Source organism: Argentina anserina, chromosome 5 (assembly GCF_933775445.1).
Source record: "Argentina anserina chromosome 5, drPotAnse1.1, whole genome shotgun sequence".
In the NCBI taxonomy this organism is placed as follows: domain Eukaryota; kingdom Viridiplantae; phylum Streptophyta; class Magnoliopsida; order Rosales; family Rosaceae; genus Argentina; species Argentina anserina.
In genome coordinates, this window is record NC_065876.1 from 17,893,040 (window position 1) to 17,908,767 (window position 15,728).

General features: G+C 34.8%; 1 protein-coding gene across 6 annotated transcripts; it reads right to left on the reverse strand.

Moving 5' to 3' along the window:
• Window positions 1–1,986: 1,986 nt before the first annotated feature.
• Window positions 1,987–7,752, reverse strand: LOC126794343 (uncharacterized). 6 transcript variants are annotated; one of them, XM_050521033.1, is made up of 5 exons: window positions 7,524–7,752; window positions 7,002–7,035; window positions 5,290–6,311; window positions 3,617–4,502; window positions 1,987–2,399 (listed from the first exon to the last, which is right to left on the reverse strand). In XM_050521033.1, the coding sequence occupies exons 3-5, from the start codon at window positions 6,256–6,258 to the stop codon at window positions 2,386–2,388; spliced, it is 1,869 nt and encodes a 622-aa protein (XP_050376990.1). In that variant the 5' UTR covers window positions 6,259–6,311; window positions 7,002–7,035; window positions 7,524–7,752; the 3' UTR covers window positions 1,987–2,385. The 6 variants fall into 6 exon arrangements, with proteins under 6 accessions (XP_050376990.1, XP_050376985.1, XP_050376988.1 ...); XM_050521028.1 differs by having other exon boundaries at window positions 1,987–2,425; XM_050521031.1 differs by lacking the exon at window positions 7,524–7,752 and having other exon boundaries at window positions 1,987–2,425; window positions 6,997–7,035.
• Between the last annotated feature and the right edge of the window lie 7,976 nt (window positions 7,753–15,728).

The window sequence follows — 15,728 nt, forward strand, 5'->3', positions numbered from 1 at the left end:
GACTATATGAAGGAAACTTATAGGGATCGATCGACACCATCCGATGTGATCGGTATATATATTTAGTAACCCTATAAAAATTTCATCCAATTCGGACCTCATTTGACCGTCGGAATTTTCGGTACATCGAAAACAGCACTATTATGCTATAAGGGAGGACCTATTACAAATATGTGAACGCCGAAAGCCGTTTGCATATCTGAAATCACCTAATTTTTGTTACCTATCATGCGCGGTCGCACTAAAGAAATCTATTTGGCAAAGCCCCGGTCAATGGGGTTTCAATATGTCAAAACGCCTCTTTTTTTGTTGACCGTAGGTACGAACGGTCAAACCATGTCCAAAATGGACGAAATTTTTACGGGGTCCCTAAATAAATATACCAATCACATCTGCTGGTGTTGATCGACCATATTTCGAATTAGAGTTGACGATCACCTAAGTGTCAACTAATGTATCATAACCTTTATATTAGGTTTAAAATAAAACTATCGCATTATGAAGCGACTATATGAAGAAAACTTATAGGGATCGATCAACACTAGCCGATGTGATCGGTATATATATTTAGTAACCCTATAAAAATTTCATCCAATTCTGACCTCATTTGACCGTCGGAATTTTCGGTACATCGAAAACACCACTATTATGCTATAAGGGAGGGCATATTACAAATATGCGAACGCCAAAAGCCGTTTGCATATCTGAAATCACTTAATTCTTGTTACCTATCATGTGCGGTCGCACTAAAGAAATCTATTTGGCAAAGCCTCGGTCAATGGGGTTTCAATATGTCAAAACGCCTCTTTTTTTGTTAACCGTAGGTACGAACGGTCAAACCATGTCCAAAATGGACGAAATTTTTACGGGGTCCCTAAATAAATATACCAATCACATCTGCTGGTGTCGATCGACCATATTTCGAATTAGAGTTGACGATCACCTAAGTGTCAACTAATGTATCATAACCTTTATATTAGGTTTAAAATAAAACTATCGCATTATGAAAGAAGCAAGATGGCTAAATAATGCGTCTCTTATACATTAGGTCAATTAGGTTAAAAATTAGGTGCGGCTGTGAGGCCGACTACACTATTTTTTTTATTAAAAAATAATAATAATGTAAAATTCTAAATATGACAAAATGATGTCGTTTTGTAACGTTGACCATTGACTTCGGGTTGTTCGGGTCGGTTCGGTTTCTAAAGGACTGAACCCAAAACCCAACCCAAATAGAATCGATTCGGTTCGGTTTTTTTATTTTCGGTTTGGTTTGATTCGGATTTCGGTTTTTTCGGATTCGGTTTGGGTTCGGGTCCAGTTTTTTTCGGTTTTCGGGTCAGTTTGTCCACCCCTAGTTTGGATGGGTCGATCTATTCTTTTTTGTTTCGATCATCACATCACTGATCACAGTACGTACGTGTGTAACTAATTTTACGTAAACCTTTATTTCCGTTATATTCCTGGACTAAATTACTTGGTTCTGGGAATTTCGATTGTCTTCAATACCAGTTAATGAAAGAATAGGAGCACGTACACTCTTGTTTTCTGAATGTGGACTGCGCCATTATCTAGTGCGAGTCTATATACGAAATAATACTAAATACTGAGCTATGAACAAACAAAATTAGTACCTCTCACTAAGTCTTGCATTTAACTGAATTACAAGATGAGGACTTGCTTAGAAATAGGGCTGTTATTGTGGAGCGGATACACAGATAATGTATTTGAAGTGGAACACAACGTACAGTCATTGAGAACAAAAGGCTGTCCGAGACATACAAGTTCCTTGAGTTGAAATAATACGAATTCTAGTATTCCTTCCAATACTGTCATCTCTCTTACAGGAATCACGGGACTAAAGTGAACCAGAACGACTAGCTTTGTTAAAACATTCTAGCCAAAGCCAGCAATGTTTCTGAAGCAGAGAGTAGACGAAGAAAACTGCAATCACCATTGAATTTTTGACGAATAGTAAGTCCAAAATCCACAAAACCGGATAGGTTTATATTCACAGGTCGCAACACACCCCTCTCAAATCACTCGTAACTCAAGCTTCACACTATCTAAACTCAATTGTATTCTCTACACTTAATAATCGCGCTCTACGCGGTTTAACTTTTACACAATAAAACAAAAGTAAATGAAAAGGAGAGAAAAAGTTCCCTTCTACACAATTGTAAGAATTCACACGCAAACCAATATAATTGAATATTTCACACAATTGACTCAAATAGTTCCCTTTCTCGATTTGCATATTGGGGAGGCAAAGACATTGCTGTTGAATCTCCATTGATTTGACTGGATTCAAAAGCTTCATCCATTGTTGATTCTTTATTGAATGCTCATAATTTGATAGGGTCCCTCTGCATCCAAATTCATGGTTCATCTTCCGCAAGCTGCACATTGTATCCATGCTTTAGGTCTGTCACAAATCAAGGTTCCAACGTAAAATGTCTAGATGTTCAATGATGATCTAATATGCTCCCAATAAAGGACAAGGATCGGTTTAGATCAGATCATTTGCACATGTTTAACTACTGAACTTCAGACGCAAAAAGAAAAAAAGGAAAAGAAAAAGTTGACAACAGATAATAGATGATAGACATGATCGGGCAGCAAGCGTCAGGTGGCAAAGACGCTTGAGAACACATAACTCACTAATCATTAACTTATGAATCTATATGATTGCATAATGGTTTTATTAATAAGGATGAAAACCCAACATCATAAATCTTCCCGTGCTAAATTGTGTAATAGACAGATACCGAAGCTTCCTACTTAAATTACAGATAAAAGTGTCACCAAAGGGCCACCTACTACTCTACATGCATGTTGAATTTAGCATAACATTGGTATACGCATGGTATGGCAAGGTTTTTTTTTTTTTCATGTTGAAAAGAGATTTATAGGCAGATAAAAAGTTTTAAAATAAAGTTTTTGATTATGGGAGTAACAAGATAATTAAAATTCTGAAAGCAATGCCCTTTCATTTGAAGGATCTTTACCACATTCAAGACACAGAATGAATTATGTTTCCCTTGAACCAGTTACATACTTACATTCCAGGCAAGTGCCATCAGAGAAAAAAAATGAAACCACATTACAGAGAATACCACAACCTAGAATTATGAAGTTCAGCTAATTAGAAATAAGATGTTTAATGATCTATAAAGAAATAATACAGAACTAAGTTTCTTGGCAAGGGCCCTTACACTATGTACACCGAGAGATACACAAGGAACTCGCCCTCCATCTTCTCAGAAAGCACTAATGTACATTAAAAATATAGGAATTGAAAGAGTATGCAACTAATCTTTGTACTAGTACACATAGATCTAGATATTAACTTCTTTTCTTTGTTTTTATGCCGTTTAGTATTGATATTCAAAATTATATATCCTCTTAATACACACGTATATTAACTGAGAGAACTATAATGAAATTACAAAACTTACCTAGACAATTTATTATGCATTTTCCAGTTCTAATAACATGACTCAATATTGAAAGCAACAGTAAGTCAACCAAAAATATACACAGGAGTTATCTTTAAGTTCTATCTCAAAATAGTTTATTTTCCAAATCTAAACAGTATTGCATACTTTAGCGTTACCTTTAACTGAAGATTTATCATATTTGTCTTTCCTCTCATCCTCATTCTTCCACTCGCTATCATCATCATCGTCATCGTCATCATTGCCCATTGCATCCCTTCCATCATTTCCTATATCACTCTCACTTGCTGTCTCCCATTCAGAATCATCACTCTCTCGGCCATATATGTCACCAGCATCACCCTCACAATGCACACCCCCATGTTTGATAGCTGCCTCTCTGAATAACCAAGCTGCACGCATCTGCTTTTTAACCAATCGTTCAGCATAATCAGGTACCTTATTTTGCCGCAATGAAAGATCAGGATCATTTGACTGAGAGCACTCATTTATGAACAGAATGGCATCTAACAAACTCTCTTTTGCAAATCCAAGCATGTCGTAAGCCTGAGCTCTTCTCCAGAGACTTTTGGCATGACGATTTAGTGGGCTGTGAAGACAAAGTGCACGTGTAGCATCACTAATGGCAGCCAAGGGCTGTTGCAACAGAAGATAACACTGAGCCCGATTACTGTAAAGAACAACTCTTTCCTTTTTGGATCTCATCGGACACAACGCCAATGCTTCCGAGTATTTTGATGCAGCTCCAGATATATTTCCTGATGAGAACAGGGAATTTCCTTCAAGCTTGACCACAAGTGCTGCTGCCTGTTTAATATGGAGATCCTCTTTTGGCATATTCTTTTCCCATTTCAATCTCTGTCTGGAATTCAACAGTTCCTCAATCATTTCTTTCGTTCTGCTACTAAAAGAGTTACGTCCAGTCCCTTGTGACTGAATACATTCCTGAAGAACATTGACAATGGAATCGCCGAATTTCTTGTTATCACACAGAGTTGTAATCTCCGCAAGGTCAACAAGTGCAGGTACAGCCTTATCAATAATCTGGATGATGGTTTCAGGAAAATTAGGTATTAATGTATTATATATTATGATGCACACATACTTGATGATAAAAAGGAGTTAATGAAGTTATGATGTGCAAACTAAAACTTGGCATTTAAAATACAATCAAGTATTAATTATATTCAGACTTTTGATAGCTTTTCACTTGGGACAGTGTTTACAATCCCCTTAAGGTATCGTTGAGATTTGAGAATACTTATGACATATCTTCCCTTTGAAAAGGTTTTTTAAGATAATAAAATATAATGCTCCAACACGTTTGCTCTGCCTAGGCACTCAAGGCTGTCGTCCGCCCTAGTGCACCTAGGCAGTCTAGGTGTTTTAATAATAACAATAATAATTATTATTATTATTTTTAGGCTGAAACAGAAGTATTAATCTAGTATTATTGTGTGCTAAACATTTTAACCATATTTTTATTTGTTAGGACTATTTTGAGATAAAAATATGCCTACAAGGCCCCTAAAAGCACACCTAGCCATCTAGGCGCTCCAAGCCTTCCCTCTGCCCTAGCGCCTAGCGAGTTTTAGAACCTTGGTCATAACACATATGATGTATCATCAAGGAAAGCAAAACCCATATGAAACAAAGAAAATAAATTGAATCTTACATAGTGGAAGGAATGGGAACCATAAAATTCAAGCTTGTAAGAAAGGAACATTAAGGGCTCATACCAGGGATCATGGAACATATGGTTGGAAAACTAAAAGAAACAGTAATATGTAGTATGCACAAACAAATGCAGAAACAATAAAGTGACAGATACCTTATGACATGTACTAGGGTCTTGAAGTAACCAGAGAAGACAATCAATAGCCATATACTGCCAATCATCTGATGAGCGAGCAATATTACACAATGCTTCAATAATACCAGGACAGCTAGCTACAGGTCCTCTACCTAGCTTATGATGACAAATTGTTCTTAGTAAACCAATACCAGCCGGAGAGTTTTCATTGACAAGGCCACCCCACATGCCAGGTAGTTTTGTTAAGAATTCAGACTTGCATATGGTTGGAAGAAACTCAGGTTTGAAGGCAAAACAGTTGATAAGCTGGAGAGACCAGCATTGCAACTGACTTGCCCATTCTTCAGCCTTTCTGGACTCCATTTCAACACCTCCCATGCCACGAGTGAGGAGATCACAGTGATAGCTTAACCTTCTGTCTACATACTGGTAGAAATGTGAATAAACAATCTCAAGTGAGCTGATTGCCAGTTGAATAGAGAGCTCAAGAATTTCACCATGACTTGCTACGGCAGGAAAAGTGGTGGCATAGGTAGCCAGGTGGCCTAAAGCTCGGACAGCGACTCTCTGTTCAACCCAGGTCAACCTTCCTCTCAAAAGTTCAACTAAGGGCGGAATTACACCAGCATGAACAGCGGTTTCTGCAAATTCTTCCATGTTCATTGTGTATGAGCCAATGATGTGAGCCGCATAGTAAGGAATGTATATATTTTGGTCATGAGAAAGCCACCGACGATTCTTGAGACCCTTGCATATGAGTGAAGCCATACAGTCAAAGATACCAAGCTGAATGAACTCAGGATCATTTGGATGTGCCATGGCCGTATTCCAAAGGCCGCTAATAGGAAGAACCTGACCATCATCATCCTGTGTAGGAAGGTCTCTAAAAAAGTTCAGGATACTCGCTCTTCGTTTACTTGGATTCCCTTCCTTCATCACACAAAAAAAGCATCCTGGGTAGGGACATTCCGAAGATGCTTTATCCATGTCCAGATGCTGCAACTTAATCTCAGGGCAGTTCAACTATTCATCAAATAACACTGCATCACCACACCATATCATTAACATGGCAGCTTAGGATCTATCGGAAATCACAGAATTAATAAAGGCTCATCATAAGGCAAGGAATACAAGGATTTCATTTAACTTCTTATAAGCAAAACTTGCAATCCTGAATTTTGATCAAATGATGTAGTCCTTGACAAAGATAAGGTAAAAAGCAGTGCTCTAGGTGTGACATTGGCAATGCGATTCTTTCTTTTTTAGTCAGGATCAGAAGATAGTAGGCAATTCATCATATAAACATATATAATTAATGATTAATAGGTGGACTTCATTACAGGTATAGTACAGGTCTGCATGGAGACTTCACTATACATAAGTAAAGAAAATTACCAAAGCATCAGAAAAAAGATAACAAATTTAGCTTAATAATAAAAGGAGGATTAGAAATTAAGACCTTACCTTGAAGCAACCACAGTACCGTTCCAAAATTCACCTGCATCCAAGCAAATGCAAAACAAATGAAAGACCAAATCATCCAAACAATACCAGATAAACATATATAAACATATATAATTAATGATTAATAGGTGGACTTCATTACAGGTATAGTACAGGTCTGCATGGAGACTTCACTATACATAAGTAAAGAAAATTACCAAAGCATCAGAAAAAAGATAACAAATTTAGCTTAATAATAAAAGGAGGATTAGAAATTAAGACCTTACCTTGAAGCAACCACAGTACCGTTCCAAAATTCACCTGCATCCAAGCAAATGCAAAACAAATGAAAGACCAAATCATCCAAACAATACCAGATACCTAGAGAAAAAGAACAAACCTATAGAAATAAAAGAAACAGAACAGAAGGCACTTAACCAAAACAAATAACAGGATACACCAACTGTAAAATCTTGAGAGAGAGAGAGAGAGAGAGGAACCCAGAATTTTGGTATACTCAGTGATAAGTCCTAAAAACATAACTGTAATTGTAAACATAACTGTAAAAGCTTTATTTGCAGAAGTCCAATACTTTCTACTTCACTAAAAGTTTGGATGTTTATCAACACCCAAGTTCAGAATCACCAAAGCTACAACATTTACTCCAAACAATTAGATCCAAACCAAAGAAGAACTAAAACCATTTCCAACTAATCAAGTGAGATCCAACCCAATCACTTGCGCAAAAGCAACATTTAGAACCCAAACAAAAAAAACAAAAAAAAGGCTCAGAGAACCAAAACACGAACCTGAAAGCAGAAACAGGAGATGAGAATTCACTGCAGTTGTGAGAGAGAATATTGAACCCAAAATGACAAAAGTGCTTTCTGGGTTCCCCAAAAGCTGCTTCCTTTAGCTATGTTCCTGCTTCCCAACAACAAAAGAAGTAGACAGGAAGAGTGTGTTTTCACTTTTCAAGGGTTTGTGATACTGACAGGGAAGACCAGATGAAGAATTGGCATACTGGTTTCAAACTAAATTCAATGACCCAATTTACACCCAATAGTTTTAATTCCTAAATCGAATTTTATTATCTATCTAGTCTTCTCCACGCGCTCTTTCGGTGAAAATACTGAAATGGGCCCGGTTGTTAGAGAGAGGAAACGGTAGAAAAGAGCGCGTGGTGTACAGACTGAACTATAATCGAGTAGATTTGCGCCCCAGAGGCAAAGGCTGGCAATCGCAATTGTGGTTGCGGTTCAACGGTCTCTTTTGTCTTGGACGGAAAATTCTATGGTGCAGTGCTGTATGTATGCGTGCAGCGTTTCTAATCTACCGTTCATACACCCCACATACTTCACGTGTATTTCAAGATACCCTCTATCCACCGTCTGATTCGGTATATATAGTATGCAGCGCTGCACTATAGACGAATCCGTCCTTGTCCCTTTTGTTTTTGAATCCCAGAATTTCTTTTTGTCGATTTTGTTAATTTTTTTATGTGACAAACTTGGTTTGTTGATTTTTTTTGTTGTTAATTACCGTCTTCCTAGTTTTGCTAGAATTTTGTACCATAATTACATAAGTTATATTTCAGGCAGAGATATTTCAGGCAAAGCTTGCGAGAAATTCTTGGTAAGAACCAAGATAATGAGAGATTGATGAATTTGGCAAGTAGGGTTTAAGAGTGGAATAAAAATTGGATCAAGAAGCCCACTCTCTCGGAGAGTTTAGGGTTTGCTAATGTGCAAATGACCGATCAGCATAAAAATGTATGTGCAAACATAGGCTATCATATCCTATGTTAACTATGTTATTCTCTGGATTATCTTATTTTTAGTTTCATGTTATAGGTGTCATGAGATGGGAGCACTTGAAAAAATTACATGTAAATGAATTGAAATTGAAGATTTTTTAGTTGAATTAGGACGTTTTAAATGAATGAAATTGAAGCTTTTTAGTTGAATAAGGACATTTTCTTACAATAGTAGAAAAAGAGATTTTAAATACACACCCATACTTAATACACCACCTATTTCAATTCTCATTCCAATATTTTTACTAAATACACCACATAAAAAACCTAAAATACCCTTGAATTAAAAAAATCACAAAATATGTCATTATGGATATACAAAGTTACTTTTTACAGTGATTATTATATTAATATATATATATATATATTAACATCGTATACATGTTCATATCGATTCTTGTTTGTTCTTACGAATCATTATAGATTACAATTATTTTTTAAATTCTTTAACCATAAAAAAGATAAACAACATGAAGAATATATATATACATATATAAGAAAAATAGATGAATTGATTGTTTGAAGAAGATGAACATTTATTTGTTAAGAATGTATGAAGATGAAATTTAATGAAGGATGAAAAATCATAATTTTTTTCATGAATTACCTTGTTTAGGACTCTAAAAATAGAAATAATATTTTTCGGTGAAAATTAAGAAATGAATTGATTGTTTGAATCTCGCACTTAATTTTCTATCAATATATATATATATATATTAATTTAAATCTCCTTGTAAATTTTCTTATTTTGATTGTTTCTAAAAATAAATTCTTAGTTTTGATAATTTAATTTGTTTTTAATTTTCTAAATTATTACATGTACCTATTTTGGTCATTCAACATACATGCAAAATGTTATTTGAATTATTGAATGATAGGGGTGTGTATCAAGAGTTTATAGGTGTGTATTTAAAACTTCTCTAGCAGAAAGGGTGTTGCTAAATATACCTAATAAATATCTAAATAGACGCAGCAACACAATTATTTGCCATACATTTCCCTTTTAATCTTAAGTTTGTCAACTGCCTCCAACAACACCAGCGTCATCTTCCTATGGCATCGTCTCCACACTCAGATTGGGTTGTGTAGCAAATCTTGCCACTCTGCTCTAGTCCATTTGTAGAAAAATTTGCGACTAAGTTTTTCTTTTCTTCTTCTAAAAAACTCATGTTTCAAAAGCTTAGAGTTGTTGAGATTAATTGAGACAATTGAGACTCTGTTTCTTGCGATTAAACATGTTGTAGTGAGATGCAACTTTTCTGTTACTTTGGTGGTAGCAAATCAAGAGCTATTAGAGATGAGAACTCCATGTTAAGAAGAAAAATACAATTATCGGCCAATCAATCCAAATCAAGTAATTGCAACAATAATGAAGAGCTCCGAGAAGTCGAAACATCTTCATTTCAAGTACTAACCCAAGTAGGTGACTATTGATCAATAGATGCACCAATCTCCATTTGATTGTACTCATGAGCGGTAATCTTCATCTACTATAAGCCAATATTGATAGAAAAATGTAAGAAAATGGCTGTTGGAAAATCCAAGCGTAGTCCAACGAATAGAAATTAGGGGTAAAATTGGAATTATATGATAATTGTTTTAGTGCTGGGTCAATATAGACATTTGCTGAGTACATTTAGAAACACTCTATTAGAAAACTAAATATATATTCTTGGAGCATTAATGAATAACAAGAGTTCTATTCTATGGATTACGAAACTCATTCAAATCTTGGAATTATGATGGAAAATTAATCGGAGTATATGGTATATGCAAAAAAAATTCTTTCATTACAAAACAATAAATTTGTCAAGGCACGTCACCTAATTTCTACTAACTCCACATGTCAGCTCATAATGATTATGGATGGAAAGTTACACTACCAGAATTAATTACTTAGATGACAACGACATTTCGTCGCATAAGATCTTATTTTCGTCAAGTAAACGTTGTCACCCAAGTACTTAGATGACGATATTAGGTATTTCATCGCCTAAGCTCACAGGTAAGATGACAAAACTACGCCTGTCACGTTATTACTAAGATGACGAAATTTTAATACTTAAATGACGAGCATCCGAGATCGTTTAGGCCCTCAAAAATAGGTTTTAGTGTTTTCTAAAATTATTTCAGATTTTGTTTGTTTTGGATTTTATTTTATTTTAACCCATGAGCGCACTTGATTAGACTTTTGTTAGCGCCCTAGAGAAATCCTAATCATGTGTCGGTAGTTGATTCTAATGGATTAGTTCCACTACATTAATCATTAGTAATAATAATAAATATTTAATACACCACAACTAATTTCGTCAAATTAATTTAAACAACATAAGTCACTCAATCATGCATCATTACATAATCTTCATCCTCTGTATCATTTGCCTCTTCTGACTCCTCGGCAGAATCCTCATATTCAATATTGTTGTACTGATCTAGTGTGGTAGGGTTGAAAGCATTGTTTATGCGAATAGCCCCAGTATCAGGAATTTGAGAAGTTGAAGGCTCTTGATATGGTTCAACAACCACGTCATCTTCATCATCATCATCTTCACCCCTTCAACAGTAGTTGCACTGCATATATTTCTATGTGACATTATGTTAACCACTTTCCAACCTCCACCAGCCTTTGGATCATCAAGATAGAACACCTGTTTTGCATGTATAGCAAGAACAAAAGGCTCATTGTCATACCAACTTGTGTATGTATTTACTGATAACAAGCTATAATCCATCTTTGTACTCCTCCGCACACTAGGGTCAGTATTGAACCATTTGCACTTGAATAGAACAATTGATATACCATCCCCGTAGATTAGTTCAACAACAGCGAGTAGCACTCCATAGTAAGGAAATTCATTCTTGTGCACCATGACACCATAGTTTTGGGTTTTATGGCTGAAATCTCGATGTATCGTCAAAATAAGGAATATATAGAAAGACCATAGTTTTTTGTTTTTCCTTCGTTTCTGTTGATTTGGAAATATATCTACATTATAAAGTCAAGCTTTAACTTAGACGACAAACATTTTTGTCATCTAAGTAGATTTGTTCATCACCTTACAAATTCTTAGACGACAAAATATAAATGTGTCATCTAAGTTTTATGCTGAGATGACAATGGAGCGGCTTGCTAACTAGGTCACCATCTTAGGCGACAAGATTACATTTCGTCGTCTAAAATACCCAACTAAGATGACAACACTATATTTTTTCATTTAAGTGGCACCTAGGTGACGAAAGTGTTCACTGAAATGACGGCTTTGTTTTCGTCGTCTTATAATTGCTTAGGTGCCGACGGATTTTTGTTGTTGTCATCTAAATGCTATTTTTTGGTAGTGTTATGTGAGCGTGAGTCTAGTTTATAATTCAATTATAATCACATCAAGAACTATTTTATAGGAATTGTGATATGTATCAATGCAAAAAAGTCAGTTTTATTAATTTTTAAGCAATGAAAAGATAAAACTTTAAAGATATTTTTGAGAGATTATGATGATATAATCAACATAAGGAATTTAATTAATGTGTATATCTATTGGAATATAAGTTCTTATTGTACAAGAAGTGAATTAAGACCACATTGAGTGTTCATACAAAATCAAAACAGCAAAGGAATCATAAATTGTCTTTTATGTAGTTTATCTTCCTCTCTTTTGATTAATTGAGAATTCCTTGGAAACTACTCTAAAACTCTAGTCGTGCCACTATATAGAAAGCCGTGTGACGTGTCAAACCACCTCTGAATCCATGATATACACGTACACGCCCATTACTCTCTAAAAGCACGAATACCTTCAAGCTAAGAAGAAGTCTAAGGCAAACCCTCTTCCATCTCCACCTTTTTTTTATCATCCATCATTTTGAGATAAAAGTGTAACAGTGGACTTGCACATTTGGTTTTCTATTCTATAATATTTGCGATATGAATATTTTGATTTTCATCTCTAATATTTGGATCTTTTAATTACTTATTAAATAAAAGCATATTAGATGATTGATTTTCCATATATCATGAAGTACGTTTAATAAATAAGGATTTGTGTGTTTATCATATCACAAATCCATGAGCATTAAGAGACTCTAGTTTATACATGTCAAGTATTGGTACGTGATTAGAAGTGCACGCTTATCTATGTGTTTGTGTGTAAACATTGCTAGGTCTAAGATTCATGTGGTCTGGTTTTAATATACAAGTGGCAAGCTCATAACAATGGCTTAAATTGATGATGAACTACTAAAGATTGAAATATATCTTAGCTAGCTTTCAATTGGTATAGTGTTAGTGTATAGTTAATTATACCTCTACATTCTTCATTCATCTTTACTATTGATTATGAGTTATGGTGAGTCATTATAAGTGTTAGTGTAGAAACCTAAATCCAAATTTCCTTTCTATTCTTTTATTAATTAGTCACTTACATGATTGATTCTCCAATCTCTAGTTCAGAATGATACCTTACTTATTCTTACTACAATTGATAGTGTTTATATATTGAGAAGTTTAATATGCCATGCGTGTTTGCCTCTTGCCATCGACACGTTCTATCACTAAATATATAGTTTTTACTTCACAATAACATGCAATAGTAATGAAACTAAGGCTCAGTTTGGTACAGTTGTGATGTGAGCAAAATGACTTTTAAAGTTGTTGTGAGCAAAATGACTTTTAAAGTTGTTGTGAGCAAAATGACTTTTAAAGTTGTTGTGAGCAAAATGACTTTTGAAGCTACTGTGAGAGAAAATTGTTAAAGTGTTTGGTAAACTGTGTTTAGAAAGTGTTGTGAGAGCAAAAAGCTATTATTTGTGTTTGGTAAGTTGTAAACAAAAAAGGCTTTTGGAATGTATAATTACCAAAATGTTAATAAATGTTTAAAGTGTTATTAAAATGGACAAAATAATTTATTCACCTTTAATTTATGTATTAATTATATGAATTATACACTACTTGCGCGAAAACTTCTTGGAGAATAAGAAGCTTCGAACTGGTTCTTGTCTCTGGGAATGTTAAACAGAGAAGGAATAGATGAATTGGATCTGGTGATATGTGGAGAACAACGAGTTGGAATTAAGAAGAAAAAAAGTGTGACGCTTGTAAATATTGAGGTATGGTTTTATGGGCATGTAATATTTAGGAAAGACTCATAACAAAATGAGTTGCCTATAAAATTTCATTAAAAGTGTTTTTGTCAAAAGCCACTTTCAAAAGCTACCAACACCTAGATTTTCAATTTCAGCTGTGGCCAAAATCAATTTGAGTAAAAAAAACTCTAGAGAAGTTTACAAAACATCGAAAATTACTCCTAAAAGCTAAAGCAGTCCCAAAAGCAGATACAAAAGCTGTGTCAAACTAGCCCTAAAATGACTCTTTTGAATTCATTTCTTTTATGTACAATATTGTTTGCACAAAGAAGTTTATAATAGATAACCACTTGGCCAAAAATCAAGGTTGATAATGGTTTTTGCCCATTGTCTGATATAGGGTTGTATCATTGTCTATTAAACAATTGTCTGATATAGAGTTTAGACAATGCACGAAAAGCATTGTCTATAATAAGTTCAGACAACTGATTGGGTTTAAACTACCATTGTCTGTAGGGGTGGGCACGGGACGGGATGAGGCTCATCCCATGTCTCATCCCACTCTTTTGAATCGGGATGAGATCGGGACGGGACGAGGGGTTTTAAGAATGCATCCCATTCGGGATTAATCCCGGTTGGGACGGGAGGGACAAATCCCACATTCCTATGAAGTTAAATAAAAACTTATATTTTTACTTTTTCATTAACAAAATAACATTCAGTAATGAAATTTTAATATAAAAAATGCATATTATATTCAAAAAATTATAATTTACCATTCTTATTTGAGTTGATATAATTTTAGAGTTATTAAGAACATAAATTAGTTTCATTTTGATACAAATATATAAGAATTTTTAAGCTTTCATTAAAGGTGGGACGAGACGGAACGAAGCGGGATAGAAATTATTCGTCCCACTTCCCATCTCACTATTATGAAACGGGACGGGATCAGGATTTCCATTTTTTATGCCCACCCCTAATTGTCTGAATGCCTGTGAAGACGATGTTTTTTCTTAAATGTACATTGAATAAGATTTACAAAGACAATGTTGGGTTTCTAGTTTAACATTGTTATTTTAGAGTGAGACAATGTTTTCATTTACAACGCATATTGATTAAGGTCACAAAGACAATGGTGTTAGTCTAGTTTGACATTGTTATTATAAAATAAGACAATGCTTTCTTTCCAGAGCCTATTGACTAAAACTCTTCTAGACAATGGGTTTTAGCCATATATTTGGTGAGAAACATTGTGTTTCTGGGTTTCATCCAGTTTTGAATTCTTCAATCACGTCAATTCAACCGATCAAACATAAACATAAACACACATTCAATCACAAAAATTAAAACGCATGAGATCTAATAATTCACCATAACATATATAATCATAACATTACATCCATCATTCCTAACTAGCTAGATGTTTTGCAATAATATACTTGACCATAGTTAGCCTACATACTTGACCAAAAGATATTATAGTTTGTTCTTTGACACATGCAGGGTACAAAATCAGCAAACTACCAACAAAGCTTCAAACCCTATTCTACTGCCCAACAACTAACTAATATGATACGTCATGAGGTACCTAGACCACTTTGTCCTCACTTTATCAATCTGCTTCTGGGTGTACTCCTGGGCTGGGGTGTTCTTGTATCTCAACTGGAAAAAAAAACCAAGTAAATGGTTACAATGTTTTATATGATACATGCATGCTCCAAAACATTAATTAACCAAAAAAATAAACTTTACCTTTTGGGTCAGCTTGCTCTTAAACTCCTTTCATTTTTGGCAAGTTGAAGCTAGAACCAACTTCTTTGCAGTATGAGGCACCACAAAAGCCAGCTAAAAATTTTGTAGTTCAATACTTAGTCCAAAGACTTCACGCTTTATGAATACACTTCACACTTGATGAATAAAAAATCAAAACTCTAAGAGATTTACCTTAACACAATTCCAAATTTTGTTTTTTTGCTCTATTGGAACTTGCTTCTAGGTGGGTTTCCAAATTGACGCCTTTTCGTGCAAGCACTCCAATATACGACTGCATTTCCTCTGATGCCTTGCCATAAGGGGTTTCATTCTTGTTAAACAAGACCATAAGGGGTCCCTCTGG

Coding starts and splice junctions, on each gene's coding strand:
- LOC126794343 (XM_050521028.1), bottom strand. CDS start 6,258: ATGGATAAAGCATCTTCGGAATGTCCCTACCCAGGATGCTTTTTTTGT. Junction 4,503..5,289: donor ACCCTAGTACATGTCATAAG/GTATCTGTCACT, acceptor ACCATCATCCAG/ATTATTGATAAGGCTGTACC. Junction 2,426..3,616: donor TGATAAATCTTCAGTTAAAG/GTAACGCTAAAG, acceptor GATTTGTGACAG/ACCTAAAGCATGGATACAAT.